Source organism: Gekko japonicus, unplaced genomic scaffold (assembly GCF_001447785.1).
Source record: "Gekko japonicus isolate JY-2015 unplaced genomic scaffold, Gekko_japonicus_V1.1 scaffold10, whole genome shotgun sequence".
In the NCBI taxonomy this organism is placed as follows: Eukaryota; Metazoa; Chordata; class Lepidosauria; order Squamata; family Gekkonidae; genus Gekko; species Gekko japonicus.
In genome coordinates this window covers 1,604,265-1,629,086 of record NW_015167526.1, presented here as the reverse complement: position 1 = coordinate 1,629,086, position 24,822 = coordinate 1,604,265, and the positions used below count along the sequence as shown (strand labels likewise).

The 24,822-nt window shown below is 51.9% G+C and overlaps 1 protein-coding gene across 1 annotated transcript in view; it reads right to left on the bottom strand.

Annotated features, from left to right (window-relative positions):
• CMKLR1 (chemerin chemokine-like receptor 1) overlaps positions 1 to 15,771 on the bottom strand; it is a 51,520-nt gene extending 35,749 nt beyond the window's left edge. Inside the window, exons 1-2 of the mRNA XM_015413243.1 lie at positions 15,479 to 15,771; positions 827 to 1,016 (exon numbers count right to left, since the gene is read on the bottom strand). Coding sequence (XP_015268729.1) covers positions 827 to 859 — 33 coding nt within the window. The 5' untranslated portion in view covers positions 860 to 1,016; positions 15,479 to 15,771. The remainder of the gene's footprint in view (positions 1 to 826; positions 1,017 to 15,478) is intronic.
• Between the last annotated feature and the right edge of the window lie 9,051 nt (positions 15,772 to 24,822).

Genomic DNA, 24,822 nt, shown 5'->3' with positions numbered 1-24,822 from the left:
CAGAGGGTGCTTCAGAGAACAAGGGGGAAACAGAAGCAACGTTTACTGGACTGAAAACCTGGAGGCATCTGGTTTCAGACTGCCTGTTCCAGAAATATTCTCCCCCCGCAAACAATCAGACAAGATTATTTCGTTTCATCTGAAGTGTTTATTCTATAAACCCCAGATTCAGAGTATGTCTTCATTTTGATCAATAGATACTAGCTCGTTAAACTCAAATTCTTACATTTATACAAGACGGCTGTTAAACCAACTGCACTATTAGTAAACATGTTAAGAGTTTTAATTAGTTAAGTTTTAGACAGATATACTGAATAGAATATGAAGAGCATTATGAATGTTCAGTAGTCGGTATCGTTTGGGATTCTCTGTATCGAATGTTCAATAGTTCAATAGTTTGTATCGTTTGGGATTCTCTGTATCGATTGTTTCATATTTATTTAATCAAAATTATTTAATTTTTTTTTAAAAAGGATCAGTCCTGTCTGCTCAGATGGGCAGCCGCACTCCAGGGTCTCGGGCAGAGCTCTTTCCCATCACTGGGTCCTTTCTAAGTGGAGATGCTGGGGATTGAACTGGGGACTTTCTGCGTGCCAAGTAGATGCTTTACCACTGAGCCACGGCCTCTCCCCTGTCAAGTGCTCCGCTCTGCAGTGGGTCATGCTTAGCTAGTCCATGGGCTGCCTTCCCAATTCTGGCCGCTGGGCTGAGGGCCAGGATGCTTCGGAGCAGACCCGGATCCAGCTTTTGTGTGGCTGCCCATGGCAGCCAGAGACAACCCCCCCCCTCCCCAGTCGCCTGGAAGAGATCGGGAAGATCCGTTTACCTGCTGTGTAGATGCTCCTTGTTCTGAGTCCATCCTTGAAAGCACCTGGCTTTTGGGGGGAATTAAAATTATTCCGAGCCGACGCAGCTTTACCAAATCAGCATTCTGTAAAACGGCACATGAAGTCGGTCAGCCTTGCCCGGAGTCCAGAAGTTTTGGTGGTTGTCTTTGCGGTGAGATCGAGTCGTCCCTTTCGAAAGAGAGAGAGAAATGAAAATGGAAGGGCCTCTGTTGACGATTGCAGAGAGAGTCGGATTAAAAAGCCCGTTCCGCTATTATCAGGGTGAGGAAGTGGTTCTCAAGAGATAGGAAGCAGTGGTGGTCGGCTCTCTCTCTCCATCCACACCAAAGAGGCTGTAGTAAGCATTTCTGCTGTCAGGCACACGTCAGAATTCTTTGGGGCCCAAGCCTCAGCCAACTCTCGGGTGTCTCAAATGTGCCCACCATTCCTAGACTCTAAGTGTGTGGACTCTAATCTGGGAGAACCCGGTTTGATTCCTCACTCCTCCACTTGCACCTGCTGGATGACCTTGGGCAAGCCATAGTTCTGGTCAGAGCTGTTCTCTCAAGGACAGTTCTGGAAAGAGCTCTCTCAGCTCTGCCTACCTCACAGGGTGTCTGTTGTGGGGAGGGCAAGGGAAAGGAATTTGTAAGCCACTCTGAGACTTCGAGTGAAGGGTGGGGTATAAATCCAATCTCCTCCTCCTCCTCCTCCTCCTCCTCCTCCGTGGGATCCAACCCATACTGAGTACACTTTTTATATGCAATTTATACAGCATCTGTACCAGTGAAGAAATGTATTTCTTCTTTGGAGGTTTGAAGTGAGCATTTAAAAGGTTTTTTTTCCCTCTCTGGGCAGAGAACAGGCAAGAAGGGGGAAGTCAGTCCAATTGCTTTTCAGTTTACCTGTATACATATGCTAATAGCTCTAGCAGGAGCGACACTGGGATGGTCAAACTTCCCCCCCCCCCGCCTTTCAAGCAGGGAACAGAGATGTGGAGATGTTAAATGCTAGAGAGGCTTCAAGAAGGACAATTCTGGAGACATCAGGAAAAGCTTCCCTGACCGGGCCTGACCAGGTCAGTGGAAGAGGGAAAGGAGAGGTGATAAAAACTTCTTGCAGCAAGGAGGAGGTCTCTTTTGTGCTGGGTCCATCAGGGAGACAGAGCTCAACTGAGGTCTGAAAGAGGCAGCCACTGACCATGTGGTTGGCCCGGACAGCTGAACGGAGCTTTAAGGTAATGGTAACTCTGTAGAGTTCTAGAACTCCTAAGCTAAAGAGCCTGTCCTATATCTCATAGGACTTGCATAGAGAGAGGGACAGAGGGTTTCTGTTTTACCCATTTCTTTTGGATCCCTTGCTCAATCTGGTGCTGTGCTAAAAGTATACTTGTGAACATTTTCTCTTTAATAAATACTTTATAACTTTTGATGCTGGCAGTGGTTCTCTGTACCACATAGACCTCCACCATCTTGGACACACTATTTTAAAAGGGAGCACCACGGGGAAGGCAGCAAGTTGGCAAGTGGCCATTCCTCCAGGGGCGCAGATTACCAGAGAGAGAAAGGAAAGCCTCTCCAGGTGTTGGGAAAACCTTGGAAGGCAGGGTGGAACAGGGCCTGCAGGCCAGAGCAGGCCCATTCTGCCACAGTACATCTCATGTACGTTATTCTTTCTGATGCATATGCATAAGACATGTGCAATGTATAATACTGGTTTTCTTATGCACAAATAACATCTAAAATGTGTACATGTAATGGGGAAAACAGAAAATGTCACCCAGGTCAAGACCGGAGATCCCCATTGGATAACCACAGCATTTGACGTAAATCACACTACATTCCACGTTGATCTTAAAGGTAAAGGTTTCCCTTCCTCGAAACCCAGTTGAATCTGACTCTAGGGAGTGGTGCTCATCTCTGTTTCCAAGCCGAAGAGCCAGTGCTGTCCGAAGATGTCTCCGTGGTCATGTGGCCGGCATGACTAGACGCCGAGGCGCACAGAACACTGTTACCTTCCTACAGCGGTACCTATTTATCTACTTGCAATTACTTGCTTTCAAACTGCTGGGACCAGAGCTGGGACCAGAGACGGGCGCTCACTCGGTCATGTGGCACTCGGGTCTCGAACTGCCGAACTACTGACCTTCCATCCTGCAGTTCAGCATCTTAATCACTTGAGCCACCGTAGCCCTCTCTAGATTGATCTTAGATTGATACAAAGTCAGTTTGCTGAAAACAACTTCCTGCAGAGGATTCTGGGGTCTCTTCTGGGCCACCGTCTCAGGTCATGGGATCCAGGTTCAAATCCCTCCTCAGCCATTAAACTTTGGGTCAGTCACTGCCCACTGGTTCCCTTCTCTGTGTCCCCCACTGACAGAAGCACAGTTGGGGGGGGGCACCAGAAACAGGACCAGTGCTGTGCTGTGGGTGGGGTCCATTTGGATCCTGCTCAGGGCAACATGCATGGCTCCCATCCATTATAACCCCCACAACAACTCTGTGAGGTAGGTTAGGCTGAGAAAGAGGGACTTACCCAGGGTCACCGAGTATGTTTCCATGGCAGAGTGGGGATTTCAACCGAACGGTCCCATCATTCTCAGCCTATGGACTTCCGTGGACCTATAATGGTGTAACTCTCCTTCGGAAGGCAATGTAAGGGAGCAAGCCTAAGCAGGTCTACTCAGAAGTAAACCCCATGTTATTGAGAGCCAGTTTGGTATCGTGGTTAAGTGCGCGGACTCTAATCTGGGAGAACCGGGTTTGGTTCCCCATTCCTCCCCTTGCAGCTTGGGCAAGCCAGTGTTCTGTCAGAGCTGTTCTCTCAAGAGCAGTCCTTGAAAGAGCTCTCTCAGTTCCAGCTACCTTACAGGGTGTCTGTTGTGGGGAGGGGGAGCATTCCCAAGAAAGTATCCTTAGGCTTCTAGCTATAATCTCCCAGATCTTAAATCGATAGTCAACATGGACTCCCTCGCAGAGAAGTTAGCTAGGCACCAAATCTGCTATCCTTTAGATGCCAGGAAAAAAGAATGTATTTTCGCAAGCTTTTACACTGTTCATTTTTTTCCTTGGGGACATTTTTAACAGTTTGTTCAGTATTTATGCTCCGGGGTTTTTAACTTTCTTTTTTTTTTTTTAGCGTGGGTTGTGATTTTTATCTGATGTTGTTTTAATTGTTCCATCTGCTCCTTTCAAATGTCTTTGGTTTTATGTCGCCGTGCTACCTAAAGATAAGTGTGTGCGTGCTATATATAGTTACGTAACGCGGCATTTTTCTATCATTTTAGCATTTTAGCATTGAAGCAAGCAGCTTCAAATATATATTTTATATAGAGAGAGTGGGGGACAGAACTGTTTCAAAGGAAGTGCCGTGTGGGGGGGGAGAGACCCCCAACGCCCACCATTTTCTGTTCTACAAGGCTGAAGGAATTAGCTCCTTTCTCACTCAGAACCGCAAGGGGTTTATGAGGGTTTCTAGGAAAACAGGAGGAAAACCTCTCTTCTAGAGTATCAAGAAGCAGGAAGCATAGCTGACATCTTTCTAAAAAGTTCCCCCTCCGTTGCGTTTCTCCTTCCTCTTTTTATCTGCATGGTGTGCATATATAGAACTCTGATGTGGGGAAAGGGGATTATGACTACGGTACAGGGAATTTTTTTCCTTCACCCTTTTATTTACTGTCAGCAAAAGTGTATGCACTCAAAGACCCAAAGGAAATCAGCTGAGTTCAGTCTGGAACGTGCACCAGGACGGGAAATGACTCCCTCTAGTACAACAAATTAAAGGGGCAGAATTTTCCAGGCAACTTTTTTGGCCGACCCAGTGAGGCCTTGGGTCCACCTTGCTTGTTCAGCGTTCGGCTGCCACAAGCAAGCTCTGTAGAATGCAGAGACCCCAGAATGAACCTTGGGACACACATTCAGGACCCGATTCTGCCTTGTCAAGGTCGGGGGACAACACAGATCCCATGTCTATCATTCAAGGGGAGAGGAAAACGCCCAACCAAACACTGATGGCAGATGTTCACTGGGCGCGATCGCACGCACAATTAGCCACGCCATGGGTGCAAATGCCGGGCAGATTTAGAGGGCGCGATCGGACACGAACATTTGGGAAGCGTCCCGCACCCGTCGGCAACCATTTTGCTTCGTCGCAGAAGCGGACTTTTTAAAAAAAGCCACCAGGAAAAGTTCGGTAGCAAACGGGTTGCGACGTGCCACGGACGGACTTTCCCCTGCCTGATCGCTGCAGCATGTTCTGATGGCATCGGGATCGTCTGATCAGGCCATCCCGACTCGGTGCCGTTGTTTCCGCCCCCCCTTCTCAGTTTGCGCATCATCGCACACTCCATAGGGAGCCCTCGGCGCTGAGATGCGATTCATCGATTCCCTGCTTAAGCACATCAAAAACAAACGGCAAAAAGCAAACACCCGACTCACCCATGGCTGCATCTGATCACACAGTGGCAGGCTGTCAAAGGACTGTGTGATCGTGCAGCTGCGGGTCAAATTCCGCCGGGGGAAATAGCCTCACTCCCCACCACCACCCGTGTTATCTCGCATGTGTGACCGCCAGCACTGTGTATTTTATGCTGTGTCAATTGGAAGAGGGGGCATAAACGGACTGGTGGGGGGGATCTCGATTGCCCCTCCCCCACGATCTGCTCATTCCATATCACATGGTTGCCAACTCAGGGCTGGGAAATTCCTGGAGATCTTGGCGATGAAGCCGGGGGGGGAGGGGATGCGATGCCGTATTGGAAGTTGCCGGCTCGAAGGTTCAGATCGCTGTTGACCCCTTGGGAATATGATCTCCCTCTCCTGGATGTGGTGGTATCACAGGGAACTGGGGGAGGTACATTTATAACCTTACGCTCCATTTCAAAGACTCAGCCTCCTCAACCCCCAGTCTGTTTTTAAGGAGGACGAAGAAAAGATGAAGAATCCATGTGATAACAGAAGCAAGAACACAGCAATTTACAAAGTACCATGTCCTTCGTCAATGAATAAATGTAGAGGCCTTGAATCGAAAAGGAAAAGACCCATTGCTGGCTGTCCGAATGAAAGAACCAGGTAGAGCAGGGGTCCCCAACCTTTTTCAACCTGCAGACCCCTTTGGAATTCTGCGGCAGGGTGGTGGGCATAACCCCGAAAATGGCTGTCATGCGAGGCATAGGAGAAGAAAAAGAAGAGACTGGATTTATACCCCATGGCCCTTCACTACCCGAAGGAGTCTCAGAGCAGTTTACAATCCCTTTCCCTTCCCCTCCCCACAACAGACACCCTGTGAGAATGGCTCTGAGAGAACTTGTCACTGACCTAAGGTCACACAAGCAGCTGCCAATGTTCCCTCTACGTTGTGGAGTCTTGTGAGCAAAAATTCAACTTTGTGAGCTACTGGCATTAAAGTTGTGAGCGAGCGATTTGGCTACTGCCTAAATTAGCTTGCTCTCGAGCCATCCTTCCTGAGCGAAGCCAAAAATGTGTGAGCTGGAGGCTAAAAACCTGTGAGCTGGCTCGCACTAACTCAGCTTAGAGGGAACACTGGCAGCTGCATGTGGAGAAGTAGGGAATCAAACCCGGTTCTCCCAGATTAGAATCTGCACTCCTAACCACTACTCCAAACTGGCTCTCTGGAGGCGGAACCAACCACCAAATGTCAGGGAGTGAGGTTATGCTTGGCTCTAACCATATCTCATGAACATTTTCGTTGGAAGCAGTGTTTAGTTGTTGTTGTTGTTCAGTCGCACAGTCGAGTCCGACTCTTTGCGACCCCATGAACCAGATCACGCCAGGCCTTCCAGTCCTCCGCCGTCCTCTGAAGTTTGCTCAGTTTCATGTTCGTTGCCTCAATGACACTGTCTAACCATCTCATCCTTTTCACTCCCTTTCTTCTTTGACCTTCTTCTCCAGGGAGTGCTCCCTTGTCATTGGGTGGCCAAAGTATTTCAACTTCAGTTTCATTATCTGGCCTTCCAGGGAACAGTCAGGGTTGATTTCTTTTAGGATTGACTGATTTGGTCTTCTTTTAAAATGAACACACGGCTTTAAAATATTTCACTGCCTATGCACACCTCACCTGCAGTTTGCAGTGAAGATCTACATGCTGCATGCTGCATGCAATGCTTTCCGAAATCTGCCCAGCCAATCAGATCTCCAAGGGCCAGTCAGAAGCCCTGCAGGCCAAATGCCATGCCCACTTCCTATAAACACTTGGCAGGCACCAGGAAAGTTGCCAGCGGGCACCACGTTGGGGGCCCCTGAGATAGAACATAACCGCTGTGCCTGATCCCACCACTAGAGGGGGACAAAGCACCTGCTGGGGGGGGCGACACGGCACACGTGACCCTTTCGTGATGGATTTCCCTTATCCAAGATACCCCTTGAGCTGGCATTATGCTAGGGTTGCCATGTCCAACTCAGGAGATATCTGGGGACTTTGGGATGGGGCCAGGAGAATTTGGGGGTGTGTGTGCCAGGAGCAGGGATGTGACGTCACTTTTGTGATGTCGCTAAGGTTGCCAGGTGAGGCCGACAAGCCAGAAGGGATTTCTGGGCGTCACAACGAAGCATTCCTTCTAAACGCATTCCTTTTAAATGCTTTCCTTCCATTGGAAATAATGGCGGATGGGAGGCGCCTTATTTTGGGGCCCATAGAATTAAACTCCCTGGTCCAATTCTTTTTGAAACTTGGGTGTGTCCCCCCCCCAGGAGAGGCACCACCAGCTATGTTAAAAATTTGGTGCCTCTACCTCAAACCCCCCCGAGCCCCAGATACCCACAGACTGATTCTCCAATATACCCTATAGCAGTGATGGCGAACCTTTTAGAGACCGAGTGCCCAAACTGTGACCCAAACCCCACTTATTGATCGCAAAGTGCCAACACGGCAATTGAACCTGAATACTGAGGTTTTACTTTAGAAAAAACAACTCATACATTAACTTAAGATGATCCAAAGTAAGGAAAGCAATCCCAAATGCTTTCATTTACTTAAAATTATTTGGCAGAGAATTCGACACTTTAATGATTGTCTGGGCCTGGCTGGGGCGATGGCACGCGTGCCCACAGAGAGGGCTCTGAGTGCCACCTCTGGCACCCGTGCCATAGGTTCGCCACCACTGCCCTATAGGGACTGGTTGTCATAGGGTGCGGTCACACTGACTTCTTGCCGCACCGTTGTTCCTGCTGTCGTTTTATCCGTGACATTTTGTATTGGGTGAGGATGGTCACACGGTCCCTCTTTCAACCCCTTTAATCGCACAAAAACCACTGATCAGACTGCCGCCCTGCCCCCTGTGGCGGGGCGGGAATTATTTTCTTAAAAAATCAATTGCACATGCACGCATGCGCATGGGCAAATCACCGCTCCTATCGGGTTGTGTTTCCCTCCGCTAGCTATATGAGAGCTGAGAATCACTCCTCTGTGTATAGTGCTGGAACTATATACCTCTATAGCCCTAAGGACTCTTTTAACTAGAGAGTGGGTAGAAATTAGGGAGAGGGTTGGTCAGCCTCCCCCTCCCCCCAACGGCAGACAAAACTGAACTTCTGAGAAATTATTGGGCGTGGTTCTACACATGTGCGCTTGGGCGTTCACAAAATGTAATCACTTAGTGCTTGTTTGTGCATTCACACAGGGGTCATTTCATAGAAAAAGGGGTGCAGGAGCTTATTAGCATAACTCATTTGCATATGCCACACCCCCTGAAATGTGCCAGAAGGCAACACCCACCGCTCAGGCTCCACTGGACTGTTTTGGATTGCTCACTATTGGGGGGGGGGGGGAGGGGAACGTGCAGATCTGTCCTCACAGAGGAGGGAGAGCTTGTACCTGAATAGAACTTGGTCTTAAAGGTGCCACTGGACTGTTTTGGACCAGAGGGGGGCTCTGCAGTTTACCTGGCTGTTTCTTGCTCTGACTGAGGGCTGCTGGGAGCAGGGGGCGAGGCTTGTTGCATGTGCCCGCCCCCTGGGCTCTTTACTGCCGGAGCTCCGCTCCTGTGCGCTCCTGCAGGAAATGACCCCTGCATGGGGTCGCGAAGAGTCGGACTCGACTGTGCGACTGAACAACAACAACAATGCACATAATGGCGCCCCCCCCAAAAAAAAAGAAATCGCGGTCATGGCAATATAGCAATACAGCAGTCCAGATGGGGGGAATCGCGGCGGGAAAACCCAGCAAAACTCATTTTTGCCAGTGCAGGAAAACGCGGCAGAGGACCGTGAGCATTGCAGGAGTGAGCCCGCTTCAGTGCGGGAGGCGGACTGGCCTATCTGATCAGCAACCGTGTGTTCACACCCATAGAGTATAATGGACTGCTCAGTGGCCATTACCCCCTTGCTTTCTGGCAGCCCTGGAGGGAGGAGCTCCAGACCAGGGGATTCGGTGCCCCCAACCGGGGATTGGTAACCTGGACTGGCTGCAAATCTCCACCTACCAAGGCAGGGAAGGAAATGCACTCCACGGAGGGTCTTCCCTGCTGGTGCCAGATGGGTCATTGCTCGCAACAGATGTTCTCTTCCTGTCCTTCCGGAAGGACTCCTCTGAAATGGAGGCAAGGGGGGGGTGTCCTTAAGAGTCCTCCCAGCAACGCAGTGGTGGCCTGACCCAAGGCCACCGAATCAGAGCGGCTAAATCAGCGGCTGGAGCAGAATCCACCCCTCTGGGCTCTCCGCCGTAGGCCGCACGTCCCTCCCACCTCGCTGAGCCCCATCTGAAGTCATCACACCCCATTTCCATCCTCTGCCCGAAAGGGAAGAAGGAGGTGGAGAGAACCTGAAGTGTAATTAAAACTGCCCAGGGAGAAACGCTGCCTCGGCAGGACGCGCAGCCGGGAAGCCCAAAAAACGCAAAGCCAAGCAGGCTCCAGGAGAGAGGAAAGATAATTGCTTTCTTGGCAGGGCCCAGCAGTTCGGGAGATGAAAAGAGGGAAGGATTCGCACCAGGGTTCCGAGAGGCAGGCGCTTTCTCTTTCACGGCGGAAGGTTGTGCTTCCAGATATCTATCTGCGGCTCCAGGGCACTGAGTGTCTGTGTGGGCCCCGCTTTCCCTTCCTGTTCCGGCAACCTGCTTTGGAACCCCTTGGCGCTCCCCAGGGCAACTTTTCCTGCGGTTCGTTTTTCCCCATCAGCACTTCTTGGGTTAAAAGGGGGGCGAATAGGGTTGCCATCCTCCAGGTGGGGCCTGGAGCTCTCCCAGAATTACAACTCATCTCCGGACTACAGAGACCAGTTCCCCTAGAGGAGGGCGGACTGACTCTATGGTGTCACAGCCCCACTGAGTTCCCTGCACTCCTCAGAACATCAGAAGAGCCCTGCTGGATCAGCCCAGTGAGGGTCCCTCTAGTCCAGCATCCTGCCTCACACAGGGGCCAACCAGTTCCTCTGAAGGGCCAACAGCAGGGCAGAGAGGTCGAGGCCTTCCCCTGAGAAGAACCTCAGAAGAGCCCTGCTGGAGCAGCCCAGTGAGGGTCCATCTAGTCCAGCATCCTGTCTCACACAGGGGCCAACCAGTTCCTCTGAAGGGCCAACAGCAGGGCAGAGAGGTCGAGGCCTTCCCCTGAGAAGAACCTCAGAAGAGCCCTGCTGGAGCAGCCCAGTGAGGGTCCATCTAGTCCAGCATCCTGTCTCACACAGGGGCCAACCAGTTCCTCTGAAGGGCCAACAGCAGGGCAGAGAGGTCGAGGCCTTCCCCTGAGAAGAACCTCAGAAGAGCCCTGCTGGAGCAGCCCAGTGAGGGTCCATCTAGTCCAGCATCCTGTCTCACACAGGGGCCAACCAGTTCCTCTGAAGGGCCAACAGCAGGGCAGAGAGGTCGAGGCCTTCCCCTGAGAAGAACCTCAGAAGAGCCCTGCTGGAGCAGCCCAGTGAGGGTCCATCTAGTCCAGCATCCTGTCTCACACAGGGGCCAACCAGTTCCTCTGAAGGTCCAACAACTAGGGTTGCCAAGTGTTAATAGAGCCGCCAGCGAGGGACTCCTGGCTGGTGGCTGAAGCACGCGCATGCGCGAAAAGCGCGCACGCCGCATCCATGTCACCCGGAAGTGATGCAGGCACACCGGGCACGCTGGGGGTGGGGCCACGACCATCCGAGGGAAAACCATAGAGTTTTCTCTCGGATGACCGTGGCCCTGCCCCCAGCGTGCCCGGCGTGGTCGCATCACTTCCGGGTGACATGCACATTGGGGGTGGAGTTCCCCCTGGGGCCCGATCCGGCGGCGGGGAGCGGGCCTTTGGGGTGGGGGTTTCCCGCCCCCTGGGGGGACTTGGCAAGCCTACCAACAACAGGGCAGAGAGGCCAAGGCCTTCCCCTGATGTTGCCTCCTTGTTCTGGGATTCGGAGGATTAGTGCGTCTGAATATGGCTGCGATGTCCGCTGGCAGCGAATCCCACTCTCCTCCCTGGTGTCCACCCCCGGAATTTCCCAAGCCAGATTTGGGAACTCTATTTTATTTATGTCATTTCTACCCCATAAGACTCCTCTGTTTTATCCTCACAACAACCCTGCAAGGTAGGTTAGGCTGAGAGTGTGTGGCTGGCCCGAGGTCACCCAGCAAACTTCCATGGCAGAGTGGGGATTTGAACCAAGGTCTTCCAGATCAAACTGCTACCCCACCCTGGCAACTCTAGGGACAAGAGATACGCCGCTCTGCTCCCCCGTCAGGAAAGGGGATCCCACCACCCTGGGCACTGACAATTCCCCTTTTTCAGATGGATGCAGGGGGAGGCCAGTTGCACCCTCCGTCCTTCCCTGTTCCCAGGGACTCTTCTTGTGTCTGGCGGAGTGGCGAAGGGTTAGCGGTGTGTGCCCAGCCAGGATGACCCCTGCCACTGGGGAAGAAGAAGAGGAGGAGGAGAAGGAAGAAGAAGGAGGAGGAGGAAGAGGAAGAAGAAGAAGAGGAGGAGGAGGAGATTGGATTTATACCCCGCCCTTCACTCAGAGTCCCAGAGCAGCCTACAAACTCCTTTCCCTTCCCCTCCCCACAACAGACACCCTGTGAGGTAGGCGGGGCTGAGAGAGCTCTGGGAGAACAGCTCTGAGAGAACTTGTGACTGACCCAAGGTCACACCAGCAGCTGCAAGTGGAGGCGTGGGGGATCAAACCCGGTTCTCCCAGATTAGAGTCCGCGCACTTCACCCCGACACCAAACTGGCTCCATGCCTTTCAAGTGTGCGTGTCTTGAACCCGTAGCCAGCACAGAGAGGGGAGCAGTGGGCACAGGCGGCAGCTCCCAGAGAATCTCAGCTCCTGTATCCTTAAAAGGCAACTTTCCGTCCCTTGTGGTTATGGAGGAAAGCTCGGGAGGGTGCAGGCAATTCGCCAGAAGCCGGCGGGGAGGCTGAGCGAAAAAAAGATCTCCATGAGGCAAGGGGTGGGGATTTTCCCTTCGTCTTCTCTATAATTATAATAAATTATACAAAATAGTGATAGGGCTGCGGTGGCTCAGAGGTCAAGACGCTGAATTGCAGACTGGAAGGTCGGTAGTTCGGCAGTTCGAGACCCGAGTGCCACATGACGGAGTGAGCCCCCGTCTCTGGCCCCAGCTCCTGCCAACCTAGCCGTTCGAAAGCAAGAAAATGCAAGTAGATCAATAGGTGCCGCTTCGGTGGGAACAGCGTTCTGTGCGCCTTGGCGTCTAGTCATGCCGGCCACATGACCACAGAGAAGTCTTCGGACAGCGCTGGCTCTTCGGGTTGGAAACGGAGATGAACACCGTAACCCGAGAGTCGGATTTGACTGGCTTTCGAGCGAGGGAAACCTTTACCTTTATACAAAATAGTAAGCCCAAAGTCAGCTGGGTCGGACGACGTGCTCTTTTGCCTTGGTCCCCTCCTACAATTCTGTCAAGCCCAAGAACCGGGCGACGTCAGTGGCCCCGCGGGGACCCTTTTGCAGCACCTGTTCAGCCAAGCTCATAAAGACGAAACACGGCCGTCAGGTCGGTGGGAACGCCAGTGTCTAAGGAGGAGACGTACTTGCCACGCATCCCTTGCAAGGCCCAAAGAATCAGACGTTTACAAGCAAAGAGAAATTTCGAAGTGGCATTCTGGGGAAAGGAAAAGAGACCCAAATCTCCAGCCAAGGCAAACAGATGTGAGCGCAAGAATGACGAACACTGCTTTGCTCTCTCTCTCTCCCCTCCCCAAATTCTCCTCTGCAAACTCTCATGGCCGATATTCTCTGCGAGGACAGCTGCAATTGGGAGGGAAGGGGGAGGGCTCGTTTGGGGGGTTGGTGCTGGCTCACCCTATATAGAAGAAGCCACCCACTGCTTTTGAATCCCACCCTTCCACTAGGGAGTTCAAGGCAGCATACACCCCCTCCTCCATTTTATCTTGCAACCAGTGTTCCCTCTAAGCTGAGTCAGTGTGAGCTAGCTCACAGTCTTTTAGCCTCCAGCTCACAGATTTTTGCCTTAGCTCAGGAAGGGTGGCTCCAGAGTAGACTAATTTATGCAGCAGCCAGATCGCTCACTCACAACTTTAATGCAAGTCACTCACAAAGTATAATTTTTGCTCACAAGACTCCACAGCTTAGGGGGAGCATTGCTCACAACAGCCCTGTGAAATAAGTCCGGTTAAAGGAGCGATTGGCTCACAGTCACTTCACGGCAGAATGGAAATCTGAACGCAGATCTCCAAAGTTTGCCCAGCTGTGTGATTGTGACCCCACTCCTGCGCCCAAGGCCCATGGGTCAATCTCCCATTTCTCACCAGGCAAAAACGGGTCTAGCATAGAGATGTAAAATTTCCGGAAATTTTGAAGGTTGGGGAAAAAATGACTATGGACAATTTTACTTGGCATGAAATGATCACAACTAGCATATTAAAAATATAGTGTTTTCAAACAATTATTACAAACATAATTTACTTTTTAAATCATATTGGCCCCGGTCACACGGGCAGGAAACTGCGGGGGAGAAGCGTGGCTGTTTGCCCTGGGGCAAACTACTGCGCGGTTACGCGATCAGACCTCCCGTGGAGGTCCTGTGGAGGTACCGTGGAGGTTCCATGGCAAGAGAGAGGTGCTGATCACAGGACAAGCCGGCGCGCAATGAAGAAGCGCGCGCCGCGGCAAACTGTTTTTATTTTGTGTGTACACGACAACTGCGCATGCTCCGTTGGGTGCGTGTGCGCATCCACAGAGACTTGGACAAAAAAAACCCACCTTATTTGCAAGGGGACACGGGCGGGCGCCGGATGCCACCGGAAACACGGTCAGACGCCCGCCCTTGCCCCGCAGTTTCCGGAAACTAGTACCTCCGAGGTACTAGTTTTTTGCCACGCAGTTTCGGCTGGAAGCCTCGGTTGAGCCACGGGAGTGCTACGCTTCCCAGATGTGCTGGTGAGATCGCGCCCGGAAACTCCGCCTGTTTTCCGTCTCACTTGTGTGGCTTCTGTTCCGTGTGACCGCAGCCATTTATTTGTAATTGTCACAAATGGAGCAACAATCTCCTGGACTGTTTACTAGTTTATGTGGAACAGACCAAAAAACCTCCACAAAACAATCTTTAAAAATCCAGAAGTAACAATTATTCATATTTCCTCTCCACAGTATTAAATTTTTAAAAAACCCATTCTCATAAAAAGAATTGAAGAGGGGGGAAGTGTACAGAAGGGATTTGGAAGGGATTTAGAAATTATTTGGAAAATATTTGAACACCTTGTCTTAAAATATTTTATTCATCATGTTAAAATAAAACGTTCCATAATCATTTTTTTCTCCTTTTTTCAATTTTTCCAATTTTTCGGGGGGAAACAAAAAAGGCTTCAGGAAGAAAACAGAAGGAAACACGGTTTCCCCCCGAATTTTTCCGGTTTTTTCCCGGGCCTTCACATCTTTAGTCTAGCACCAGTGTTCCCTCTAAGCCAAGTTAGTGTGAGCTAGCTCACAGGTTTTTTAGCCTCCGGCTCACACATTTTTGCCTTCACTCAGGAAGGAGGGCTCCAGAGCAAACTGATGTAGGCAGTAGCCAAATGGCTCACTCACAACCTTAATGCCAGTGGCTCACAAAGTAGAATTTTTGCTCAAGACGCTGCAGCTTAGAGGGAGCGCTGTCTAGCGCCTCTGCTCCGTATGAGGCCCTCTAGCTGAGAAACGGGCCTTAGGAGGTGCTCCGCCACCGTGCCAGCTCCTGATGCCTGCCCTGATTCTCTGGGTTCACATACAGCTCACCTCCAGCCTCCCTGCTTGAAATCCCAAGAATTTTTCAGCAGCTGTCAGCCTTTGACAGCGTCAGAGGGCTGGACTGCAACAGCACTCACGGAATGTCAGCAGTCACTCCAGTCATTCACAAAGGGAGTTCCTGGCAAAAGCGAGCTTTCCTCTCGGAAGCCCTGAAAATCTCGTTGGTCTCAAAGGAGCTCCTCGACTCAAACCCAGAGCTCAGCCATTCACTCATCCATTCATATAACCAGCCCAGGGGGAGAAAACATCACACTCCTGTTGTGATGCCACACTTGGCTTCCGATATTCAGACATCCAATTTTGGAATTCACGCTCCAGATCAAACTGCACCCTTTGAAAGCCTGCTCCCAATTACCTACAAAGCTGAGCAGATTTTGCGTCCTTGTACCTGAGGGCTTGGCTCTCACCTAGCCCCTCAGGGTCTGCAACAGAAGAGGTTTGCAGGGGCGGGGGGAGAGAAAATACCTTGGCAGGCACTGCGGTGCTTTCCCCTGGGCCTCTTCTGCCTGGTGACTCCTCGTGTTCCATAAGGAGCCGCTCGGTAGGGCTCCCCCCGGGTGGCTGCAGCTCAGAGGCTGGAGGGAATGTCTTCAGGAGGGTTCACAGAAGCCGGCAGTCAACCCCCTGCATCCTAACCCAAGCCCGGATGACACTGTCCAAAGGCCGAAGGGTCTCCTCTCCTTCCCGGGGCTTCGTTCACAGGGGGGAAAGGAGCTCTCCTCATGTGTACACCCGACACAGCATGTGTAGTTCATGTGCTCCTGAGGGCGGAGGAGGAGAGCGTAAAGGGGAGGGGGGGGAAATAGACACAAAACAAGCCACACCAGAATCTCAGGCTGAGCACTTTGGCAGGGCTTCCCTCCTTGTAAATCAACAGCTGGGAGAGAGGGTGTAACCCGGTGACCTAGGCGGCCTGGCGCAGGAGCCCAAACGCAAGGCAGGGAAGTGGGGGGGGGAGTGGAGCCCAGCCCTTGGAGCCCAGCACCGGGAGTGGCGCTGGATGCGACCTTCGGAAAAATCACAGCGATGGAGGAGACGCTTCGCCAAGAGCTCTGCCCCTTTCTTTTTTACGGGAGGGTGGCATTTGTCAGCTCCAGGGGAAGGAATGAAGCAGTCGAGAGGGGAGGGGGCTGTGGGTGCAAAAAGAATGAAGGTTTTCCAGAGAGCCCCTTTGGGGCCAAGGGGAGCCCCCCCCCCCCGGCACCTCAGGTGGGCAGAGAACTGTGGGCTGTATGGACGGCTGTGGCGTAGGAGGCCATGCCAGAGTGGGGCGCCCAGGAATGGGTTGGCATCAAAGATTGGCTTGGTGGGGCACGGACCAAGGCTTGCAGGCTGAGAGGGGGACCACCACCAAACAGAGAAGAGAGAAGAGGAGAAGAGATTGGATTTATACCCCGCCCTTCACTACCCGAAGGAGTCTCAGAGCGGCTTACAATCTCCTTTTCCTTCCCCTCCCCACAACAGACACCCTGTAGAGGTAGGTGGGGCTGAGAGAGCTCTCTCCAGGACTGCTCCTGAGAGAACAGCTCTGAAAGGACTTGCGACTGACCCAAGGTCACACCGGCAGCTGCATGCGGAGGAGTTATAGAGGCTTACAAGATTATGCCTGGGATAGAGCAGGTCGAGAAAGAAGTCCTTTTCTCCCTTTCTCACAATACAAGAACTCGTGGGCACTCCATGAAACTGCAGAGCAGTCTGGTTAGAACACATAAAAGGAAGTCCTTCTTCACCCAAAGAGTGATTAACACCTGGAATTCATTGCCACAGGAGGTGGTGGCAGCCACAAGCATGGACGGCTTCAAGAGGGAACTGGATAAACATCTGGAGCAGAGGTCCATCAGTGGCTATCAGCCACAAGGTGTAGATAGGAACTCTCCGTCTGGGGCAAGTGATGCTCTGTATTTTTGGTGCTGGGGGGGGCAACAGTGTGAGGTCCCCACTGGCGGACCTCCTGAGGGCACCTGGTATTTCTGGCCACTGTGTGACACAGAGTGTTGGACTGGAGGGGCCATTGGCCTGATCCAACATTGTCTTCTCTTATGTTCTCATGTTCTAGTGAGGAATCAAACCCGGTTCTCCCAGATCAGAGCCTGCACTCCTAACCACTACACCAAACTGGCTCTCAGAGAGCTTTGGTCCATCTGGTCACAAGAAGACCAAGGTTCAAGGTCCTCGGGAGGGACCTCCCATCTCCGGCAGTTGAAGACAACAGACTGTAGCACTCACCCAAGCAAGTCAAGGGCTGTTGCTTCCCTCAAAGCCTCCCTTCCCAGGAAGTGGGAGATCGCCCAGGCGACCCCCATGGGCATCCATTTACAGCTGGGGGTGGCACCTGAAAAGGACTCTTGCATGCTGATATAAGCTCTACTAGTGCCGGCAGTGCTTGCTGTTCCACAAGAGAGAATGTGGTAGGAGAACGTCTTGCGCCAGCCCCGCCCCTCAACACATGGAGCAGGCCTTTCCCAAGGGGTACAATCCACAAGAAAGCTCTCTTTTGTGTGTCCCACTGAAACAAATGGAGGATCGTAGAATCATAGAATCATAGAGTTAGAAGGGACCTCCAGGGTCATCTAGTCCAACCCCCTGTACAATGCAAGAAATTCACAAATACCTCCCCCTCCACACCCGCAGTGACTGCTGTTCCACACCCGGAAGATGACCAAAACCCTCCAGGATCCCTGGTCAAGCCAGCCTGGAGAAAAATGGCTTCCTGACCCCAAGGTGGTGAGCCAGCATTTCCCCGGGTGTGTAAGAAAGGGCCACAAGAACTAAGCACTGCGGCAACCCTTCCTGCCCTCCCTCTCATGAACTGCCTAAGTTCACAGAATCAGCACTGCTGTCAGATGAAAACCTCCCAAGAAGGAGAGCCCACCACCTCCCGAGGAAGCCTGTCCCACTGAGGAAGCATTCTACCTATCAGCAGGGGTCATTTCCTGCAGGAGCGCACAGGAGCGGAGCTCTGGCAGTAAAGAGCCCAGGGGGGGGGCACATGCAACAAGCCCCGCCCCCTGCTGCAGCCCCCCCCCCCCCAGCTCCCCGGTCCAAAACAGTCCAGTGGCACCTTTAAGACCAAGTTTCATTCAGGTACAAGCTCTCCCTCCTCTGCGAGGACAGATCTGCACGCTCCCCCCCCCCCATAGCTAGCACTCTAAAACAGTCCAGTGGGGTCTGAGCGGTGGGTGTTGCCTTCTGACCCACTTCCGGTGAGGTCAGGGTGTGTGGCATATGCAAATAAGTTATGCTAATGAGTTATGCTAATGAGCTCCTGCACCTCTTTTTCTACGAAATGACCCCTGCCTATCAGGAAGTTGTTCCTAATGTTTAGCCGAAAACTCCTGATTTAATTTCAACCTATTGGTTCTGGTCCGGCCTTCTAGGGCAACCGAAAACAACTCCACTCCATCCTCTGTATGACAGCCCTTCAAATACTTGAAGATGGTGATCATCTCACCTCTCGGGTCATCTCATTAAGTCTTTGCCGCTCACCCAGGCAGAACCTCGGCCCTCGTCATCCTGAACTCGAGAGATTTCAGAAAGAGGCAGAATTTAATCTCTGCACAGACAACCCGGGGGGCAGGGGCGGGGGTCTCCCCTCTGATGTGCGTACCATGGAGGAGGGGGTGCTCATATCCAGGGTTGCCAACCTGAACGTGGGGAATGGAGTTTCCCTGGAATTCCAAGTGACCTGCAGACTACAGAGACCACTTCCCCAGGAGAAAAGGCAGCTCTAAAAGATGGACTTAGGCTTGCTGACTTTGGGTCGGGGAATTCATGGAGATCTGGAGGTTGATCCAGGGGACGGAGGGGTTAGGGGAGGGAAAAGCCTCAGCGGCTCCAGTGCCACGGAGCCCGCCTTCCAAAGATCCCTGTGATCTGGAGGTCAGTTGCAATTCCAGGAGATCTCCAGGCCACACCTGGAGGGTAGCAACACTAGATAAGAACATCTGAAGAGCCCTGCTGGATCAGACCAATGATCGTCCATCTAGTGCAGCGTTCTCTCTCACACAGGGGCCACCCAGTTCCTCTGAGGGGCTGACAACAGGGCATAGAAGCCAAGGCCTTCCCCTGAGAAGAGCATCAGAAGAACCCTTCTGGATCAGACCCATGAGGGTCCCTTTAGTCCTGCATCCCGTCTCACTCAGTGGCCAACCAGTTCCTCTGAAGGTCCAACTACAAGCCATAGAGGCCGAGGCCTTCATTAGAACATCTGAAGAGCCCTGCTGGATCCAACCAGTGAGGGTCCCTCTAGTCCAGCATCCTGTCTCACTCAGTGGCCAACCAGTTCCTCTGAAGGTCCAACTACAGGGCATAGAGGCCAAGGCCTTGATAAGAACATAAGAAGAGCCCTGTTGGATCAGACCACTGACGGTCCATCCAGTCCAGGATCCTGTCTCACACAGGGGCCAGCCAGTTCCCTCTGGAGAGCCAACAACAGGGCAGAGAGGCCAAGGCCTTCCCCTGATGAGAACCTCAGAAGAGCCCTGCTGGATCAGACCAGTGGTCCATCTAGTCCAGCATCCTGCCTCACACAGTGGCCAATGTCTGGAGGGCCAACAACAGGGTATAAGGGCCAAGGCCTTCCCCTGAGAAGAACGTCAGGAGACCCCTGCTGGATCAGACCTGTGATGGTCCATCTAGTGCAGCATTCTCTCTCACACAGGGGCCAACCAGTCCCTCTGGAGGGCCAACAACAGGGTAGAGAGGCCAAGGCCTTCCCCTGAGAAGAACGTCAGAAGAGCCCTGCTGGATCAGACCGGTGAGGGTCCATCCAGTCCAGCCTCCTGTCTCACACAGTAGCCAGCCAGTCCCTCTGGAGGGCCAACAACAGGGCATAGCGGCTGAGGCCTTCCTCTAATGTTGCCTCCTGGCTCTGGGACTCAGAGGCTTAAGTGTCTCTGAATGTGGAGGTACCCCTCATGAATGAATTCCATGGCAGAGTATCCTCACTGAGCTCCCTTCACTCCCCAAACTCCACCCTCTGTGGGCACTGCCCTCATCCTCTAGGAATTTCCCATGCCCGATTTGGCAGTCGTAAGTGCAGGGCTGGGGCGCAGAGGGCGAGAGCAGCCCCGGGAAACTGATGAGCACTGCTAAAAGAAGCGTTTGTGAAACTGTCTTTCATCTGCCTTTGCCTATCAATATTTATTTGGGGCCGGGCATTCTGTGGCATTCTTTAAAATCTGCAGACTGCCTTTCCCTGTGGTCACCACCGCGACAATCCTGCAGGGCAGGTCATAGCACCCATAGACACTCGCAGGGGCCCCCCCTCCGCATGCTCCATCTGCTGCAGCCAAAATATGTGGCACGTGAATGCTGTTCATCGTGACAGAAGTTTCTGTGAGCCACCGATCGCTTTGTAAGCTGCTGGCTGTGCTGCGATCACTAGGCAGTGCTATCTATCTATCATCTATCTATCTATCTATCTATCTATCTATCTATCTATCATCTATCTATCTATCTATCTATCTATCTATCTATCTATCATCTATCTATCTATCTATCTATCTATCTATCTATCTATCATCTATCTATCTATCTATCTATCTATCTATCTATCTATCATCTATCTATCTATCTATCTATCTATCTATCTATCTATCATCTATCTATCTATCTATCTATCTATCTATCTATCTATCATCTATCTATCTATCTATCTATCTATCTATCTATCTATCATCTATCTATCTATCTATCTATCTATCTATCTATCTATCATCTATCTATCTATCTATCTATCTATCTATCTATCTATCATCTATCTATCTATCTATCTATCTATCTATCTATCTATCATCTATCTATCTATCTATCTATCTATCTATCTATCTATCATCTATCTATCTATCTATCTATCTATCTATCTATCTATCATCTATCTATCTATCTATCTATCTATCTATCTATCTATCATCTATCTATCTATCTATTAAATTTGTATCCCGCCCTTCCAACATGGGCTCAGGGCGGCGAACATAGAGGCAAATGCCATACATAAAACAATAATCATTACCTATAAAACAGTTAAAAGCCAGTGCTCAACAGACCATATCAATTCCATAATAAAATGCCAATAGCAATAACACACTCCGAGTAAACACAATTGTCTCTGCCCAATTGATGTTACACTATAACTGTCCTTCCCATACCAGGGCCAGTGCGCCTCATGACGTTAATACGGTGGTGGTACAATGGTGGTGGCAGCCCCTACTTGAAAGCCTGGCGGAAGAGCTCCGTCTTTCAGGCCCTGTGGAACTGCATAAGGTCCCGCAGGGCCCTGATCTCCTCCGGGAGCTCGTTCCACCAGGTAGGGGCCACCACCGAAAAAGCCCTGGCCCTGGTTGCAGCATATTTAACTACCTTGGGGGCTGGAATAACCAACAGATGTTGCCCCCCTGACCGTAGTGCCCTTGGGGGAACATATGGGGAAAGGCGGTCCCTCAGGTAAGCCGGACCCTGGCCACATAGGGCTTTAAAGGTAAGAGCCAGCACTTTGAAACGGATCCGGTACGCTATCGGCAGCCAGTGCAGCACCTTCAGCACAGGCTGGATGTAGGGCTGCCAAGTGGGGGTGGGTGGTGGGTAAACCCCCGCTTCGGAGGCCCAGTTTCCACCGCTGCGGAATCAGGCCCCGGGGGGAACTCTGCCCCCCGAAGCGCAGCATGGCTGCGACACCGGAGGTGCAAAAGGATTTCATCTGGGTCACGGAGAGAAAACTCTATGTTTTTCCTTCAGATGGTCGTGGCCCAGCCCCCAGCGTGCCTGGCGTGGTCGCGTCACTTCTGGGTGATGGGGTTGCGGCGCGCGCGCGCACTCACAGAGCAGCGCTGGAGTCCCGCACTCCAGCGCCAATCCGACTTGGGAACCCTACACTTGTCTGGCCCAGCAGGACTTTTCTGATGTTCTTATTAGGGGGAGGGCACTAATGCCCTGTTGTCAGACTTCCGGAGCAACTGGATGGCCACCATGTGAGACTGGGTGCTGCATTAGGTGGACCACTGGTCTGATCCAGCAGGGCTCTTCTGAAGTTCTGATGTTCATGAGGACTAGCCACAGATGGGATCAGCAGCCTTTGGCATAGCTGAGAGCTGGACCAGCCCTTGTTGGCTGTAAGGGAAAATGTGCCGTCGAGTCACAACCAACTCAGGGTGGCCTCACAAAGGTTCACTTTCAGGGTGTATTCAAGGTTTTTAAGTATCATAATGCCCCTGTATAAATTGATGGTACAGCCTCATTTAGAATACTGTGTACAGTTCTGGTCACCACACCTCGAAAAAGATACTATAGCATTGGGAAAAGTGCAAAACAAGGGCAACTAAAATGGAACACCTTCCCTACGAAGAAAGGTTAAAGCGGTTAGGGCTCTAGCTTGGAGAAACGATGCTTGAGGAGTGACATGATAGAGGTTTACAAAATTATGCCTGGGATAGAGAAGGTAGAGAAAGAAGTACTTTTCTCCATTTTCTCACAATACAGGAACTCACAGGCACTCAAGGCTTAGAATGAATAAAAGGAAGTACCTCTTCACCCAAGGAGTAATTAACACATGGAATTCACTGCCACAGGAAATGTGGGTGGTTACAAGCATAGACAGCTCCAAGAGGGGATTAGATAAACATCTGGAGCAGAGATCCATCGGTAGCTCTTAGCCACAAGATACAGATGGAACACTCTGTCTGGGGCAGTGATGTTTTGTATTCTTGATGCTTGGGGGGCAACAGTGGGAGGGCTTCTGGAGTTCTGGCCTCACTGGTGGACCGCCTGATTGCCCCTGGGTTTTGGCAATCAGTGGATGTTGGAGTGGATGGGCCACTGGCCTGATCCAACATGGCTTCTCTTATGTTCTTAAGTCTGGGGCAGTGATGCTCAGTCTTCTTGGTGCTTGGGGGGGAAGAGTGGGAGGGCTTCTGGAGTTGTGGCCCTACTGGTGGACCTCCTGATGGCCCCTGGGTTTTGGCCACTGTGTGACACAAAGGCTTGGACTGGATGGGCCACTGGCCTGATCCAACAGGTCTTCTCTTATGTTCTAGGGCAAAAGATGAGCAGAGGCGGCTTGCCATTGCCTTCCCCAGCACAGCAACCTCGGTCTTCTTTGGTGGTCTCCCATCCAAGAGCTGACCCTGCTTAGCAGGCTGAACTCCAACGAGATCAGGCTAGTGAGGGGGCCACCAGGGATGCTGTTGGGTGACCCTGACATAAATGCCCTTTGACCCCTGCCACAGGGGGGGGGGAATTGATGCGGCCAAAGTGCGGCTTTTTAAAGCCGCACCAAAAGAGACATGCGGTGGTGGGATCAGACTGATCCCGTGAGCCGCTGTCGCCGGCGTGCGCGGGGCGCGGGGGCGGGGGGGGGGGGGGGGGGAGACACGGGAGGAAACATGAGGCAGCCGGCTGTGCATGTATGCGCATGCGCAGTTTGGCTGGGAGCCTCGAATGTTCCTGAAGACGGGCGCGCCTGCGATTCGACGGCTGCGCTTGCTGCGGCGTTTCAGGTAAGTCCTTCTCTTTACTAGGTTCTTTTTTGCTCCACGTTACTGGGCTGAAGGGACGGATCGGGGACAGGTGCGCGCCGCTTCCCAGATGTTGCGGTTTGATCGCGCCCGTTTGCTGCGCCCCCGATCCGTCCCTCTTCTGGGCCTAAACCTCCTGTGTGACCGGGGCCTTTGTTGACGAAAGCCATCCGGAATTTTAATTCTTGGAAAAGGAAAATTCAGAACCTGCCAGTTTGGGTCAACGGATCCGGCCCCGACTTTTCTTTCCTCCATTTCAAAACCTCTGTGTTGAGACAACTGTGACGTTTCCACCAATGGACGGCCAGACGGCCTGGCAACAGCCGTGCAAGGCACCACTCACAAACCAGTTGCGCTCTTGCTGTTGCACGCATGCACACAAACACAGAGCAACCACAACATTTCTACTATTAAGCGGTCATTTCACAATGCCTCGGGCTCTTGTGACTTGTGGTGGCCGGGAATTAGGTTGTGTTCCTCCAGGCTGTCAGCGTTCCACGATTCCAAAAAGTGTGTGGGTGATGACACGACTGCTGGAGTCTCAAATGCTGAAGGGGCGAAACTTCTGCACCCGACGGCGCAGCCCTGGCTTCCTCATTAGCAAGTTGGCCTCTTTCCAAGAGGAATGCCTGGGAGCAAAAGGATTTCATCTGGGTCACGGAGAGAATCTCGGGGGTCCTTTGCGGACCTAGAGGAGGGGGGTACATTTAAAGAAATCTCATTTTAAATAACTGTCGTTCATTATGCCCCTCTCACCTGTCCCATCTGCCTTGGTGTAGTGGTTAAGTGTGTGGACTCTAATCTGGGAGAACCGGGTTTGATTCCCCACTCCTCCACTTGCAGCTGCTGGATGACTTTGGGCAAGCCATAATTCTGTCAGAGCTGTTCTCTCAAGGACAGTTCTGGAAAGAGCTCTCTCAGCCCCACCCACCTCACAGGGGGTTTGTTGTGGGGAGGGGAAGGGAAAGGAGTTTGTAAGCCGCTCTGAGACTCCCTTGGGTAGGGAAGGGCAGGGTATACATCCAATCTCTTCTTCTTCCTCTTCTTCTTCTTCTCGTTCTCCTTTTCAGCAGTTTTGGGAGGGACTGGCACCACCAGAAAGCTGAAAGAAAGTAAATTGAGAGCCAGTTTGGTGTCATGGTTAAGAGCGTGGGCTCTCATCTGGGAAGACCAGGTTTGGTTCCCCACTTCTCCACATGCAGCTGCTGGTGTGACCTTGGGTCAGCCACAAGTTCTCTCAGAGCTGTTTCCTCAAGGGCAGTTCTCGAGAGAGCTCTCTCAGCCTCACCTACCACACAG